The sequence below is a fragment of the Scardinius erythrophthalmus genome (assembly GCF_964197995.2).
Source record: "Scardinius erythrophthalmus genome assembly, chromosome: 21".
In the NCBI taxonomy this organism is placed as follows: domain Eukaryota; kingdom Metazoa; phylum Chordata; class Actinopteri; order Cypriniformes; family Leuciscidae; genus Scardinius; species Scardinius erythrophthalmus.
Window position 1 is genome coordinate 5,586,556 of NC_138241.1, and position 17,168 is coordinate 5,603,723.

The window sequence follows — 17,168 nt, forward strand, 5'->3', positions numbered from 1 at the left end:
TCACAAACTGGGTCTTATGTCAGACCTGATTTTAACTCCTAATTTGCAAATTGACGATGAAATGGTTTTTGAGACAAATTTTTCAGATTATATGCCTGTCACTTTTAAGACATTGACTGGCATGCAACCTGTGCTTTTGGATGACTCTGTGTGCTGGTCAAGGAAACTGAGTGATTCTACAAATGTCGAATTCTCTGCGCTGTTTAAAATCAAGTGCAATCTTCACAGGCTAGAGTCTTCTCTGACGCTTTTAGGCGTGAATGTTAGTACTTTGGACTGTCTTGCTCCGTTAAGACCCAGAAAACATAAATCAAAAGTAAATCCTTTGTTAAATGAAATGACTCATTCCCTCAGAAGGCAATGTAGGCAGGCAGAGAGAAGATGGAAAAAGAGCAAACTTCAAGTCCACTATGAATCCCTCAGAGACTCTTTATTCCAAATCCAGAGCCGCAAGAGATGCAAAAAATATTTACTTTTCTAACATTATTAGGGATAATGCTGGTAATCAGAAATTCTTGTTTTTGATTATAAATTCTGTTATTAACCCACTGAACAACACATAAAGTCTTCACTGATTTTGTGTGAGGAGTTTTTCAATTTTTTCAGTCAAAAGATCATAGATCAGCATGCCCAGTTTCCGTTTGTGGCTTTTGCTCCATCGGACACTCCTGCCTGCATTGCAGAGTGGAGGGAGTTTCAGCCTATTACTACATTAATACTACAAGACATTGTGCAACATTTGAAACCCACCCGCTGTATAAACGACATGATGTACCATGCAAAACTTTTGATTCCTTATAATCCCCCTAGATCATTGCGCTCAGAAAATCAAAAACTTCTTGTCGTACCAAGGCCTAAACGCCTTCATAAAGGTGATCGTGCTTTCGCTGGTATGGGGCCGAGATTATGGAATGAGCTGCCTTTATCTATTAGATCTGCTAAATCTATATCAGTATTTAAGAACTTGCTCAAGGCACATTTATCATTGACCGCTTATAACAGGTAATCTTAATGTGGTAGATGTGGTGTCTGTGGTGTGAGATTTGTTACTATGTATGTTAATGTTTGATATTTTATCTTTTATTCTTTTTTTTATTTTAATGTAAAGCACTTTGGGCAACCTCAGTTGCATTTAGCAGTGCTTTATAAATAAATAAATAAATAAAAAAGAAAGAAAGAAAGAAAGAAAGAAAGAAAGAAAGAAAGAAAGAAAGAAAGAAAGAAAGAAAGAAAGAAAGAAAGAAAGAAAGAAAGAAAGAAAGAAAGAAAGAAAGAAAGAAAGAAAGAAAGAAAGAAAGAAAGAAAGAAAGAAAGAAAGGTGGATTTCAGCAGTGGTGTGTAACACAGTTACTCCTAGTCTCCTACTAACCATTTTGGCGGACTTTTATCAAATATATATAAATTTTACAATTGTAGTCTTTTAAAAAGGCATCTGAAATAATAAACTAAGTGCAATGTTGTGTTGTCAAAAATATTGCTTTTTCGATACATATCGATACTGAAATATGTGAAAAGCTTACACTATTTATTTTACACAGAATAGATACATGAGACCAGCTGCGCTTTCTCACCTCTCCTCATTGACTCGTTTCATCTGCTCCGGATGGATATTGTTGGTGTTACCGGGCTTTAATTTCAGCTTGGGATTGTGCGTATTGAGCATAACTTTACTCATTCCCACAGATTTTATGCTCACAAGTGCACGCACATAAAGCCGTCTCTCAGTACTAAAATGAGTTCTTTTTACGTTTATTTGAGTGTATTTGTCTCAAATACGTGTACTTAACTCAAATACGTGTACTTGCGTGTATTTGAGTTTTTGTGCGTTAAATTACACACAAAATAATGTTAAAATGTCAGTCTTGGCGAGTATTCATGTAAACACAGTCATTTATGTCTTAAGTGAATGTAAACAGTTGATAAAGAAACCGCATGTGTAACAGTATAATGGATCCGTGCATCAGGTCTTAAAGTGACAGCAGCCTAATGCACCTGCTGCCAAATTATGAGATAATATTAAAAATATCTATATGGCAGTTTTCCCCCATGGTATCGATCCCAGTGAGAATGCAGAGTAGCGAGTAACTTTGGGAAACAACTAGCCACAGGGGCTGGTGAGCAAAAAAGATAGTCAAGCCCTGAGAGCGAGAAGACACTAGAAGCTTCCATTGCTTAATATATATATATATATATATATATATATATATATATATATATATATATGCTCTTGCCTATATATATATATATATATATATATATATATATATACATACACACACACATACACACTGTGTATACATATATATTTTTTTTTTTCGTCCCTAGACCCGCTCTAGCAAGAGCTAAAGTGTACTGAGCGGAGCAGCAAAGAAGTTTCAGTTGGATTTTTCCAGAGTTGACTCTGGCAGGTGTTAGGAGTGGCTGCAGGCAGTCTGTGGTATTTAAGGATATTTTTTGAGCTGATAAAATGTCAAGGTTTCCTCCAACAGGTGTTGCAGCAATTCCACCTTATCTGGCGTTTCACTCGCCATCGGCAGCAGAGCCCAGTTAACATGCAACTCCGCTCGTTTCACTGTCTGATAAGTGTGCCCACACAGAAACATGCAGCCAACCCTTCACTGACTCACATTTACTCAAATCAGTAATTGGTGTGTGTATGTGTGTGTGTGTGTGTGTGTGTGTGTGTGTGTGTGTGTGTGTGTGTGTGTGTGCGTGTGTGTGTGTGCGTGCGTGTGTGTGTGTGTGAGAGAGAGAGAGAGAGAGAGAGAGAGAGAGAGAGAGAGAGAGAGAGAGAGAGAGAGAGAGAGAGAGAGAGAGAGAGAGAGAGAGAGAGAGAGAGAGAGAGAGTTTCTTTAGAAGTACAATTATTCAATTTTTTAACTCAAATGGGGACCCGCAGGTGGTGGAGGGCATCCCTGTGATTTTTTAGTGGGAGGCGGCCATCCTACATGCCTGATATAATGACAGGAATAATAATAAATGTAGATGTAAAAGATACTGTATAAAAGGTGGAATTTCATCGAAAATTTTCAGAAAAGTTTGTACAATGAAGCTGACACATGCGTATCAGATATATTTTTTTTTCTGTGTTGTGACATATAACTGTGTGAAACACATTATTAAAATAGAACAAAAAAAAATAGAAAAAAAAACATAGGGTTGGGATTTGATTATATTCATCATTTGTTGATTGGATGACAGATCTGATTGTGAGCTTGCAGTCGATTGTAAGAAACGGGCAGGTTTCATCCAAATGTTAATATCAGCATTACTGACCCTCATGTTGTTCCAGACCCATTTGACTTTTTTTTCATAGTACACAAATAAACTGAACTTGAGAACTGGATCAGTCAACACTTTCTCACTGCCAACTCATCACATATGGATGCTTCCATTGCTTTCAATGAGAAACCTTTGGCATCGATATGCAGATGCCATGGGTATGGGAATGTTATCGTCATGAGGACATTTTATTGGGGTACAATTTTGCCAATATGACATACATATATGTGTGGGTATGAATTGCAATTTAACCAGAAACAATCATTTTATTACATTACACTAATTTACATTACACTATTTTTGAGCACACAACCCAACCCCTAAAACCTAACCATTTGTTTATTATATCAGAAAGAGCTTTATTGCCAAGTATGTTTACACACACGGGAAATTTGTGTTTTAAAATATAATTTAAAACATAGGATATAACAAGCAGATACAATTACAGTCACAACTTATATATATAAAAAAAATACAAATATTGTCTCGAGGCCAAATGATTGATTTGTTTGAGGAACAGACTCAAAAGCGATCCTTGTCAAGATCAGAGGCCTGATTTATAAAATGTTGCGTAGAAACAATCCTACATTTGATGTTACTTGCATTTCTCAAATGTGAGTATGTGTGATTCAGAGAACGAACGTACAAAAAAAAAAAAAAAAAAAAGAACGTGCGTCCACTTCTCTTCCAGATGTGAAAATCAAGATCGTAAATGATCCTGAAATTGTGTGCAGCTGAATGGTTTCAGATCTCCGCCTTGTAAACAGCACCTAATTAAAGTCATTAACATAAAATAGCACCAGTAAACATCCAAATCCTTTACTTGAGGTTTCCAAATACCTGCAGTTCTCAGACTCTCACACAAGGAAAGTGTGTACGTCTGCTCAGACCCCGACATGGCGCTGAGCACTTTTACACATCAAAGACCATTTTTATAAATATGAACGTTGGTGTGGATTTTAGCGTACACACACTCTACAGTAAGTTCAAATCTGTGTGTACGGACGTTTTATCCCAGATCCTGTGCACACATTCGAAAATTGCCGCCGGAAGAAGCGTCACATCAGCTTTGATTGTGAAATGGCATTGGCTCTCGTGTGTCTTGTGACCGACTGCGTCATGCTAAAGTTAGGGTGTAACTTTTGAAGGAGATATGACAGCACGTGTTCACAGAGCGGGATCATTTTCAGCGACTAAACCTTAAAGGGGTCATGACATGATAAATCAAATTTGCCATGATCTTTTGACAATATAAGAGGTCTTTGTTGTAGCGTCTGGACCAATCAGACACACACACAAATTATTCATTTATTTAATGAATAATCCAGCAAACTCACTCTCCCAAATAAGGTTTGTGAAACGTCCCCCAAAAATGAACACACTGGCAGGACGCGGTGTCTTGTTACAGGACACACACTGAGACTGAGTTTTACGATCGAACGGAATGTCTCCAGAAAGCTGTGAATCTCACTTAAATACTGGCAGAGGAGGAGAAGTAAACCCTGTAATCCTATATATTCTATATATATAAACACTTGAGAAATGTGTAAACATGTATCTAATTTTTCCATCTCATGATTTTCTTTTATGTGGTGTGGCTTTTGTATTCTTTTAAAAACGATTGGATTAAAGGCCCTTTCACACCGGATGCGTAACGAAAAAGCGAACAGTTCGTGTGCGAATAGTTCGCGTCAAAACCCATCACATGAGCTGCGTAAACACGGTCTCTATTTCTATCTTTGACGATTAGCTTTCTATCCCAAATGTAGTTTAGCCTTCTAGCCAACACAGCACAGGACTATCAAACTAACGAAAACTATCACACAACATACTAACAGTCGTGATAACCGAGTTGGTTGGCAATGCTACGCCACACAATCATTGTCCTTGTAGTATGCGATTGGCTGAAGCCTTTTCTGTCGCCGCAAAAGTAAAAAAAAAAAAACTAAATAGAAGCGGAAAAAATAAAAGTCGTTTTTTCGCCGCAGCACATTCGCGTTCGGTGTGGAAGCGTTCATTACACAAACAGCTGATCAAAAAATAAAACCATCGCGCGAATTATTCGTGCGTCAAAATCGCGTCCAGTGTGAAAGGACCTTAATATTTCAGACTTTGCATATTATGGCTAACCAAATTATATGTGTGGCATGTTTGGTCTCTAAATAATCCAATCTGCGTCCCCAACTTGTTAATTTACATTACATTTTGCTAACTTTGTGACGCATTAGAATTATAAGAATCTTGAAAATTATTTTCTTAAACACCCAATGAAAGTACACATTGCAAATGAGCATGCTTGAACAAAGGTCATAAAAAAGACATCTTCCCTCCAAAGGAAGACAATTCTTATTGGCTCTTACAGCTCCAAATGGGTGTGCCATCTTTATGCTTTAAAAGTCAATGACCACAACATCCGGCCCTCTTAGCTCTTGTCCTCGGACCTAAACTTAGTATATGGAAGCATAAAGGAACGTTCGCTTTGACTCTGAACTGCTTGAACTGCTCATTTACTAATTTCTTTAGAGATTTCATAAGGACACCAAGCTTCAGGAACAAGTGGATGGTTAATTTTGAATCACTTTATGGATCACATATGTTTTTTTTGTGTGTGTGTGTGTGTGTGTGTGTGTGTGTGTGTGTGTGTGTGTATGTGTGTACATGTGCTCTATTCTTCATATAAAGACATCATGGCTTCAGAAGACTTGGAATGCAACACAAGTAGTTTGTAATACTTTTATAGGGCAGTTTTTGCAACAAGTATCAGTTACTACTTTTATCTGCCTGTTACGCGTTTTATTTGTGTTAGGTTTAGGGTAGGGTTGGTGCTCCAAAATATATATAAAATAATAAATGTTTATAAAACCATTTTACAAATGCATGCAAAGAATTAAATGATCTTGATCGGACGCATAAGGCAAACAAGTGAAAGCATGGGAGTAATCGGCATGTCGAGAAATTATGCTAAAGGAGTAACCTGTGATCCCAACCAAGTGTCCATATGCGACATGTTGGGAGTGAGAGCGTGTTGGATCAGTCTGATACATAAACAAATTATTAAAAAGATCCAACTCAAGTGAATGATTCGTTCACAAATAGGACACTGTTATTTCTCTCATGGATGCACAAGGCAGAGCTAGTGCAGATCTGTCAAGACCACAATATTTCAGTCTGTTCCTCACACAAAACTATTGTACAACATCTGAAAACTTGGAATATCACTCATGTGGACTACTTTTAGAATACTTTTTACAGATTTGTTGTCATTTTTGACAGCCAAATCACTTAAATACATTCATTTATATCAACAAATCTCTTTAGCCTTTAGGATAAAAAGCAAGATTAAAATAAATGATCAAAAATGAAATGTGCACATATACAGATAAATATACAAATATCAGTATAAGTGGTATGACTCATGCCTTTGATGTGAGTGGGTTCAAAACCCACCTGCATATATAACTTTTAATAAGCAGAGCAAAATTGCTACTGTGTATCAGAGGATGTATATCAGAAATGGGGGCGTCGGGTTGCACTTTATTTCGCTGGAACAGAAAGCGGGCGGCAGAGCGAGGGGGAGCGCATGTCTGAAGCCTTGTTTATGCTTTCAGTCAACTTGCAATGGCCAAGAACCTTTCTGCAATGTCACCTGTTGCTTCACAATCCATGTAGAAATGGTAGCTAAAATGATATTGACAATATAAATTCATAAGTGACTAAAATTAGTCAGGTCTTTCCATTCTTTACCAAAAATGACACACAAAAAAAGCTAGATTGTTTCTAAAACCATATATTATATTATATTATATTATATTATATTATATTATATTATATTATATTATATTATATTATATTATATTATATTATATATTATATTATATTATAAATTTTTTAATAATAGACCAATTTTATTTATTAATTGATGATTTCTCAGAGGGGAACTTAAAAAATATATAAAAATACACTTTTTTATTAATGAATTTTAATGTATTTGTGTCCATATGGTTTATTATAGGTTAAAATTGGTAATGGCTGGCACTCTGGCCTCTTTGCAAAACCTGTATAACATAACAAAAATGATAAGTTCACAAAAGAATCTGCTGGAATGCGACGCTCAAATAAGATCAGGCTGAAATGACTGAGGACACTGTTAAAAATAAAACTGAACAGCCATTTTTGCAGATTTTCTGAACTGTGGAGGAGGTTTTGAGTTCTGAACATTACAGTAGAACATGTTTACATAGTACATCTAACTCAGATCACAGACAATTCCATTTGTCACGATACACAGAGTGACCCACTCAAAATAATGGCCTGATTTAGAGTAAAATGAAGAACGGGTGCATTACTGCTGTAATTTTCAGCACATTTGCATCTGTAAAATTCAACTTGTTCTTAATGCGAATGATTCAGATACAGGAGAGGAGGGATACAGGAAGCCGTGTGCTGTGTGTGTGTGTGTGTGTGTGTGTGTGTGTGTGTGTGTGTGTGTGTGTGTGTGTGTGTGTGTGTGTGTGTGTGTGTGTGTGTGTGTGTGTGTGTGTGTGTGTGTGTGTTTGTGTGTGTGTGTGTGTGTGTGTGTATGTGTGTGTGTGTGTGTGTGTGTGTGTGTGTGTGTGTGTGTGTGTGTGTGCGTGTGTGCGTGTGTGTGTGTGTGTGTGTGTGTGTGTGTGTGTGTGTGTGTGTGTGACTAAATGTTAAGTAGAGATTTTGTGCCTTTGAGGTCAGCTTGTAATAAGGTGTTCTGTTAAAGCTCATTTCAAAAGAAGGTTAAGGCTGCGTTGGCTTCCGTTGTATTTTCAGAGAAAAATCTTCTTGAGCTCACGCAATCGTGTTTATCGGAGGCAGCCGATCATTTCTTCACATTTCGCGGATGTGCCTGGCCTCTTTCATCTGCACCTTTTGGACAAGCGTGTTTTGGCTGGACTGTTGAAAGTTGTTTAAAAGTGGAAATGGCATTTGAGGCTGATGTCTGACCTTTCTACACAATCTCCAGTCTGCAGTCACACACACACAGTGATAGATGGCCACAAAGACACGCTGTCACAACAGGAACAAGTACACACACACACACACACACACACACACACACACACACACACACACACACACACACTCTGAACAAACCTCTGACCTCCCACACCACACACACACACACACAAACACCCTGACAAACACTCACAAAACATATATATGCCTGTATGTATCTGTCTGTCTGTCTATATATCCAGGCTGCATTTATTTAGAAAATAAAAATAAAAATACAGTAAAAAAACAGTAATATTGTGAAATATTTGTACAATTTAAAATAACTGTTTCTATTTATTATGTATTGTAAAATGTAATTTATTAATCTGATCAAAATGAATTTTTAGCATCATTACTCCAGTGTCACATGATCCTGCAGAAATCATTCTGGGAAGTCATGAGGGTAAACAATGAGAACATTTTTATTTTTGGGTGGAGCATTTTTATAAATCAGTATAATTACTGACGGCCGTCCACACCGCAATGACGTCATTTTTGCCGCGCACACCTTCGCGCTCGTGCTCGGACGTGAGCAGCGCATATTTTTTTCACCGTGCATGTTAACTAATGAGTGCATTCACTTTTGATGGACAAAATAAATATGATTTCACATAAAAAAGTGCCCAAAATGCACAGAATAAGCATGTCTAGTGTCTATTTTTTTATAGAAGATTTACCCATTTAAACTTGTTTTTAATTATTCAGTTTGGGTTAAGTATGGTGTATTATATAAAAACTAAAGTAAACTAGCCAGAAAATATGATATAAATAAATGTTCAAAATTAACAAAAGTCAATACATCCTCAATACTTCTCCCAAAACATGTTTTTGTCTTACCCTGATACACTATGGTAAGCTTATTAAGTGTTTATATTTTAGACCTGATGAGATGGCATTCGTGGAGAATTTGCACATTTGCGTCACTCACTCGTGTGTCTCATCATATCCGTAAATAGAGAAAAGTTGCTCCGGATACTTTGCCATGTGTCTGGTGTGGGAGGTCAGAGGTTAGCTGAGTGTGTGTGTGTGTGTGTGTGTGTGTGTGTGTGTGTGTGTGTGTGTGTGTGTGTGTGTGTGTGGTCAGTTGTCACTAAGAGCGAGAAAGGTTAACATGGAGCAGTTAAATCTCCAGTCTCTGGAGAATCACCCGTTTGAAACAAACACCAGACAGAGGAGAGTCTGCTGGAGAAAAGAGAACGAGACAGAGCTCGCGATAAAACAAGAATCAACATCGGCTGGGCTTTTCGGAGAACTGATGGGTTTGAAATGTTGTAGAATCAATGCAGAGGTGATGGTGTTTTTATTTCGCAACAGGTGAGTAAGATATTTTATTGAACAGATATATTGCCATATGTATCTCTCTAACAGAGTTCACTGTAAATCATTATCTATTGTTTAGGGTTGTTTCATTATGGTTGTTGTAGCTGTGCTGGAATTTATTTTCAAGGAAGTACGGTGTCTATTAATGGGTAAAGCTACTGTAACGTCTTCAGCTAGTCAGCTAGAGATCTTTTCCATCTAAACTCTTAAGCGTAGCAGTGAATGTTTTATGAGCAGTGGGATAATATCTATCTTTTTTTTAGTTATGAGAAAGAACCCCATTCATCAACACAGTCATGCAGAGTTGAAGCACAACCAAAACAATGTTCTTCTGCAAAATGCACAGTTTTGTTTTTTTAACCGAGGGCCAAAAGTTACATAGTGTACCTTTAACTAAGACTAATTTAAAAAAGTGTTTTTCATTGTTAGCTCATGTTAACACCAATGTAGTGAACTAATGTTAACAAATGGAACCTTATTGTAAAGTGATATTGGCTGTCTTTACCAGATGCAGCCGAAGCAAAACTGTAAGTACTGAGAGCATAAAATCAGTAAGACAAAAAAATATCAGTGAAAGAGAAAACGAAAGGAGGAGAATGGCAGCGAAACAAATGAAGGAGTGCAAGAGCAAGACAGCGGTAGATACAGAGAGATACAGCGTTTGAGAGATTGGTGGGGTGTTCTGCCTGATAGGGGGTCAATGCTTCTCCCCGGAGCCCCATTACCAGGTGGCGTTAACGGATGTGGTGGGCCAACGGGGGCACGGCGAGGGCCCAGTGTGTGCGAATGTGTGCGTCAGAGAGTGAATGAGAACAATTTGATAGTATCTCCTCTTCACTGCAGCCACCAACACACCACCATCAATCACTGCCAAACACAGCAGCCTATGCACACAAACACACACGAAATACAGAAACACACGCGCGCTCTAATAGCCGCTCACGTCCATGAACACTTAAGGTGTGTTTACCTGCGCAGGGCAGGGAGTATCCCACCAGCGGCTCCTGGATAAACTGCCGCTCATTGAGTCTGGTCACACAGTACAGGTGGAAGCAGTCCAGGCAGATCACGTGACGCTCAGCACACTGAAACACCAGCACTGGAGTCCTGGAGGACACACAGAGGCATGAATCCCACTGACAGGGTGCATTTACACTGCTTTGCATCATACTATAAAAGTGCTTTAAGAAAAACACTACTAGCTTCCAATAACAAGTAATGCTTTTCCACACTGAAGGCAGCAATGCTGTGTGATGTTGTACAATCACAGCCAATCAGAACATACTTCGGATGTTAGGCAGAGATGGTCAGTGAGGGAATTTTCCGATACCAATTCGGATTATTTTTATACTAAACCCTACAAAGCTTAATGTATCATATTTGACCTCTAAATGATCAACATGATCAAAACTGCTGAAAACCCTGTTTTACATAATCTACTACATGCATGCTGTCATCTGATTTATACTTTTTACTTTTCAAAAACTTAGTAAAAAAATATACATAGTAAAATTACTTTTAGTAAAAACGTCCACCTTCATGTCATGGTTCACTTGTCTTTTTGATGTGAAATCTTTGATGACCTTTATAAAGTTAACATAAGAATAACTTTTATAGTGTATGCATGTAATATTTCAAGATGAATATTTACTGGATTCAAGCAACTTGATTATCCAGACATCCTCAATCCTTTTATATGGCCAAAAAAGAAAGAACAGAGCCTCTGCTTTTAAACAACAATAATAAATAAAAAAAAACATAAAAATACTTTATTCTAGCTTCATTCAGTCTTTTTTATTAATACTTGAATGTGAATGTTTCATTATCTGAGAAAATCGGGTTTTTGTCAAAAGTATCGGATTCACAACGATGATCAAAACATACATTGAGTAGATCACATCCATCAACACCTCAAAGCTTCACAGTCGTTACTTCTTTATGGGTCCGACATCTCATTCTGTAACGTTAGACAGTTTTGATTTATATGCTGTTGAATGTCTGATGATCACGTTAGCTTACTAGTGCGTAAGCAATCTTCTATCCGTTCCTGGTTTACGCAGATCTTTTTTCTTTGCTTGTTTCTAGATCAAAAGATGCTGTAATATTTCAGAAGATGCGTAACAACGCCCCCTATGGTATAGCAGTTAGGATTGCTGGAAAAACTTGTCAAGGGCAGAGAAGCTATTGAGTTTTTGGTGTGCAATATGATCTGTGCAGTTTTCATGAGATTCCCTGGAGAAGAGCACTGATGAGGAGAGGGCTGCTGGGAGAACGGGGGCGGGTAGAGAGCTTGTTTAGATATGTTGCTTGTTCAAAACATTCGGAAAACCTGAAATACCCTTGTTACTTTAGTGTAGTTTTCTTTCCATTTCTCCAGTCCTCCCCCTTCACTCGCAAACCCAGACTCACTTGACTGGAAGTCGACTTGCTAACACAGTGTTCCACCTCTCTGACCCGGTTCTCCCGCTTCTATTGTAAGAGCCTGGCCGCGTCCTTGTCGATGCCCTTTTAAACAAACGGAGGAGATCTGTGAGGAGGAAGAAGAGTGGAATGGAGGACGGTGGGAAAACAAAGCTCTACTCAGGAAGGTAATTGCGGCACTACTTCAATCAGTCCTTGATTTGAATGGTGGTTGTTGGTGATTGGGCTTCATTGTCTGCTTCCTCCAGGCGCTCGAGCGCCCTCCACGCGAGAGCGGCAGGTAGGAGCGTCTACGCGGGACCGCCCCGCTAATAGCTGACCTTCATCGGCAGGACACACTTAGCGCTCACTCTCTCTGGAAAAATGGCCACTGTTGATTGAAGGGCCGAACAGCAGGAGGTGTACGTAGGTTGCAGAGCACAGAAAACTTATCGTTCAGAATGTTTGCATCGATCTCTAGTTTACCTGTCCAATGTGTTGCAGGCATTTCATCTTTTCTGACTGCTGGATCAATCAGAAAGCCTGCCTGTCAAACTTGCCTTGTTTAGAAAGTTATTTTTCCTTTCTGGTTGTTGTCTGTTGCTTTGCAATTTGATCAGTCTAATGGTCTATGAGTGAGTCATACTAAGACTTTATAAACAGAAAGAAGGTGCACTCGTATTATTATGAATGGGAGAAAGTGCAACGCCCAATATGGCGGAATCAGTCCTGCCCTCATAAGAAAAGGGCCAATCGTCGACTGGTAAAGTCATCGCGTCACTGCAGTGTTCACAGTCAGTTCACAGAACTCAGTCAATGTTCTGAGACGAGCGCTTATGACTGTGATTGGGCATTAGCTTGGTCCAGCCTGAAAAATGCAGTTTTTTTGTCACGATACAAGATTTATGAGACAGTTGTTGTGAGATTTCAGTGGGGATTTCAAATATTTAATCATAAGCTTGGTGAACAGTTTTGGAGAATTTGATGTTTCCCCATTCAGAGAGATAGGAGCTGCACCTGCATGACCGAGAGGCGTATTAAAGATGGCGGCCGAGTGAAATGACGTGTCTTAAAGGGACTTTGGTCTTACACAGTGTGCTAACCAGGTGCCTATTAACAATAGCATTAATTGTTTGGCCTAATATTACTTTTAAAGCTATTTTATTTTAAATGTATTAAACTGCAACCTAAACTGCACTTACTCTGGCTTATCACTGGTAACTATCTCAAACTGTTTTGTTTTTTTTCTGCAAAGCCATATGCAGCCACAAGTTTCTTCTGCAGGAGAAGTGGTCAGGACAAGTGGACTTTTGTCACCGCCAGGACAGTTTAAGCTACCTTGTGTGGTCTTAAAGGTCTGATATACTCACGGCGAAGTTCTTTTATGTCCTTCGCTTAGGGGTAAAATGAAGTTCGAAATGCGATCAGTGATATACTGTAAGCGGACATCCGATGCCACCAACTCTTCTGAGAGCGACGGTTAATATGTACTGTAAACGTGTGCTGCACGCTTTTCTCTCAAAAACAAAATAAATGCACAAAAAATTTGAAAAAACTTTGAAAAGTGTTTGCATGAGCTCTGCAGAATTCTGCACTCAAGTAAAGGCACGTCACATTTATTTATATAAAGCCTGGAACTTTATACAATAGATTGCTTAAAATTAAGCAGCTTCAAACATGAAAAACAGTGTCAGTGTCTCATTTCATCAGAAGTACAACTTAAATTTCTATCATAAAGCAGCTCTTCAGTATGTTTTTATAAGCTTTTCCGGAAACCGCTGTATCGAACTCCCAAAACGAACTCCAAAAGAAACTTCGTTTTGGATTGATTTTGTTCGAAATGACGTCACATCAGTTTGTTCTTCAATTTCGCTTGAAGTATATCAGGGACTTAACACTTCTCAAGGGCTTCTCTCGTCCGGGTCCCTCTTGATCAGAGGAGAGGCAATGCCAGTGCATCTGAGAGAGAAACTGGATGCTGCCAAAGGAGTCAGCAGTGCTAGGTCTCAAAGGCCTTAATAGGGCCAAAGCTCCAGTGAATGGCCATTGACCTTCTTCTGGTCAGATACTAGTGAGAAGTTTCCTCCGCCCATAGAATGATGGTGGGAAACCATCAACTATTGGTCGAATTACCCTATCGAGACGTCCCTATAGACCGTTTCCAGCAATTTAAGGCACAATGTTGGTGCCTGCAGGTATTAACTAACAGGTCTTCTTTAGGAGCGTGTAATCCTACCCATGATCACCTAACAGTTCCCATCACCAGCACAGGTTAGCTGCCGGATGCCATCCCGGAGCCCACTGCTGCCAGCCAGCCTTTATTCATGGGGAATACCCAAAGCCTGTCTTATTTCCACAATAAGTATTCTTTTAAAAGTATTCTAAAGTATATTCTTTTTCACAAGAGTACTTTTTTAAAAGGGAACTTTTGACAATAGTTTAACTGCTTTCCATAATAGCTTGACAAAGTTTCAAAGCAGTGATGAGTTTGTATTGTAGGCAGAGCTAAGCAGAATAACAAGACAAAACAGAAATAACTGGGATTTATAACTGTGGCACTTCCAGAGCACATTCCAATATGCATCAGTCGAAATAATCTGCAAGCCTCAAGTTAAAAATATGCCTATAAACCAATATCATTTAAATGATTAATTAAATAATGAAATATTTAAAAAAATTCACAGTTGTAAATAAAACAAATATTACCAGAGTACGTTTTACAAGAAAATGCACTTGTAGTCTTTCTACTTAAACATTTCCCATAATCCGATATGCTACTTGCCATTTCTTTGTAATTATTTCAGCAATTTACTGGCAATTTCTGAGTGAAAACTGTTTCTACACTTTTGTGTGTGTGTGTGTGTGTGTGTGTGTGCGTGCGTGTGTGTGTTCGCATTAATTCAGGGATTCATTGTGTTAATATATTTATGGTTTCAGGGTTTATTTATAGGTTTTAATCGATTCCCTAATATAAACCATGCAAAAACAAAATGTTTTGTAATCGTGGCTGGTTAGGACAAAAGCTTTTATCGTTTGTTGGTTTATCACATCACGCTGAGATTAATGTTGTAATGAACTGTCAGATTGGCTCTTAGCTGTGCAGCCTAAGAGACTCATTTCGACCTCTATGATGGGTTTAGAGACACATGGAAAAACGGAGAGCAACTCACACAATGTCGGTGCAGGCGATGCAGGGCACTCTGCGTGTGTTGGACATTATCAAGTCCAGCGCTGCTGAAGTGTCATTATCACCAGTGGGGTGGGCAGCACATTTCAGGTAAAACTCCTACAAGAAACACAAACCAGATGCAATCATGTCCTGCAAACCTCCACTAGCAGACTAAAACAACCCCACGGCATGAGGGTAGCATTACTGGATCCAGCTGAGTTCAAGCTACCAATTTAGTTCAACAAGTGGACGGTCCTCTTTGTCTGTCAAGCACTTACAGCACTAGACAGACAAAAAGGCACAATAAATATTATGCCTTATTGAAAATGGCTTTCTAAAATTAGTACAATCTGATGTAGCATGCTTGGTCAAATGTAAGTGACTTACTATGTAATGATAAAATGACTAGCTGTAAACACATTTACTCAAGACACCATAAGAGAATTTAAAGTGTGAATCCAGCCAAGGCAACGTCCATTTCCTCCATCTCTCACCACAATTTCCTGTCTTAACCCTCATCCTTCCCTCATACTTTGTAACATATCTTTCCCTCGCGGGTCAAAATGACCCGAAGCCCTAAAATTATACTTTTTTTTGTCCAGAAAGCTTTTTTTATTTAATTTTGATAATATTTGTTCTATTTTTTAATGCAATTCTTTTGAGATTTTTTATTTTTTTTTATTTTTTTATCTTTAAATTACTAGATTTGATCAACTAATAATCAATAAATAGCCTATTAATTTAGTCATTTAAGCACATTCCTCACACTCTTTCAACTTAAATTAGAAATAACTCACAATTTCATTCATAACCCGTTTAATTCAGCTTAAAATATCTTACATTGGGCGTCTTTGCCAATCTCTTGTGGAAAAAAAGAAAATATAACATGTTATTTCATGAATCTTGCCACTAGATAGCCTTATAGCTCTATTTGGAGCAAATGCACTTGGTCCTCTTGGTCCTAAAGTCATTTCTCTTCAGTATGCATTCAGATACACTGTAGACATTATACAATATTTTTTTAGTAGTGCTGTCAAAAGATTAATCGCGATTAATCGCATCCAAAATAAAAGTTTGTGTTTACATAATATACTGTATGTGTGTGTACTCTGTATAATTATTTTGTATAGATAAATACACACACATGCATGTATATATTTAAGAGCACAAACTTTTATTTTGGATGCGATTAATCGCGATTAATCTTCTGACAGCCCTATTTTTTAGGTAAAGTTTTAGTATTTTTAGTTAGAATTTTGAGCATTTTTAGGTTTTTGTATGTGTACTGAAGCATTCCTTGCATTCCATTCATTCCTATGGGGGTCAAATTGACACGTGAGGGAAGGATTTGTTACTTTTTTTAAATTTCAACCACATAACTTCTTTTTTTTTTTTTTTTTTACTTTTTGTTTGACAAAAGTCCAGGGTTTTGGACCCCTCTGATGAACACTCAATTTTTAAAAATATTTGTTTCGGGTCAAAATGACCCAGGGGAAGGATAATAACCCGCTTAAATCTGTTTTAGCTGGTTTAGGCTGGTTTTGCTGGTCTCCCAGCTAGTTTTAGCTGGTTTAGGCTGGTTTAGCTGGTGTCCCAGACAGTTTTAAGGTGTGTTTTTTTTATTCAAGAAAGTGGCAATAGCAGGGTTCGAATTATGATTTCATCTTTGTGGGGGTCTCTAAAAAAAAAAAAAAAAAAAAAAATAGTAGCCTATGAGCAGGGGCGGTGTAGCTTAATAATGTAATATAAAAATATAAAAATTTGTAAATATAATACAAATTTAATTTAAAAAAAAAAGCGTTGGTAACACAATTCAATTTAAATAGTACATTTGGTTTAATTTGTCTTCAAATTCAGATACACGTGTGTACTTAAGTGGTCTAGTGGTAGAACTTTTGCCAAGCGTGTCAGAGGTTCTGGGTTCGAATCCGTACTCGTATAGGTTTTTTTTTCTTTTCTTTTTATCAAATCC

The 17,168-nt window shown here is 37.9% G+C and overlaps 1 protein-coding gene across 3 annotated transcripts in view; it reads right to left on the bottom strand.

Moving 5' to 3' along the window:
* The window catches only part of prkn (parkin RBR E3 ubiquitin protein ligase), a 206,021-nt gene that overhangs the window by 83,520 nt on the left and 105,333 nt on the right, over window positions 1-17,168 (bottom strand). For all 3 annotated transcript variants that reach the window (XM_081350922.1, XM_081350924.1, XM_081350923.1), the window contains exons 6-7: window positions 15,198-15,313; window positions 10,598-10,734 (exon numbers count right to left, since the gene is read on the bottom strand). In XM_081350922.1, the coding sequence (XP_081207048.1) occupies window positions 10,598-10,734; window positions 15,198-15,313 (253 nt within the window). The remainder of the gene's footprint in view (window positions 1-10,597; window positions 10,735-15,197; window positions 15,314-17,168) is intronic.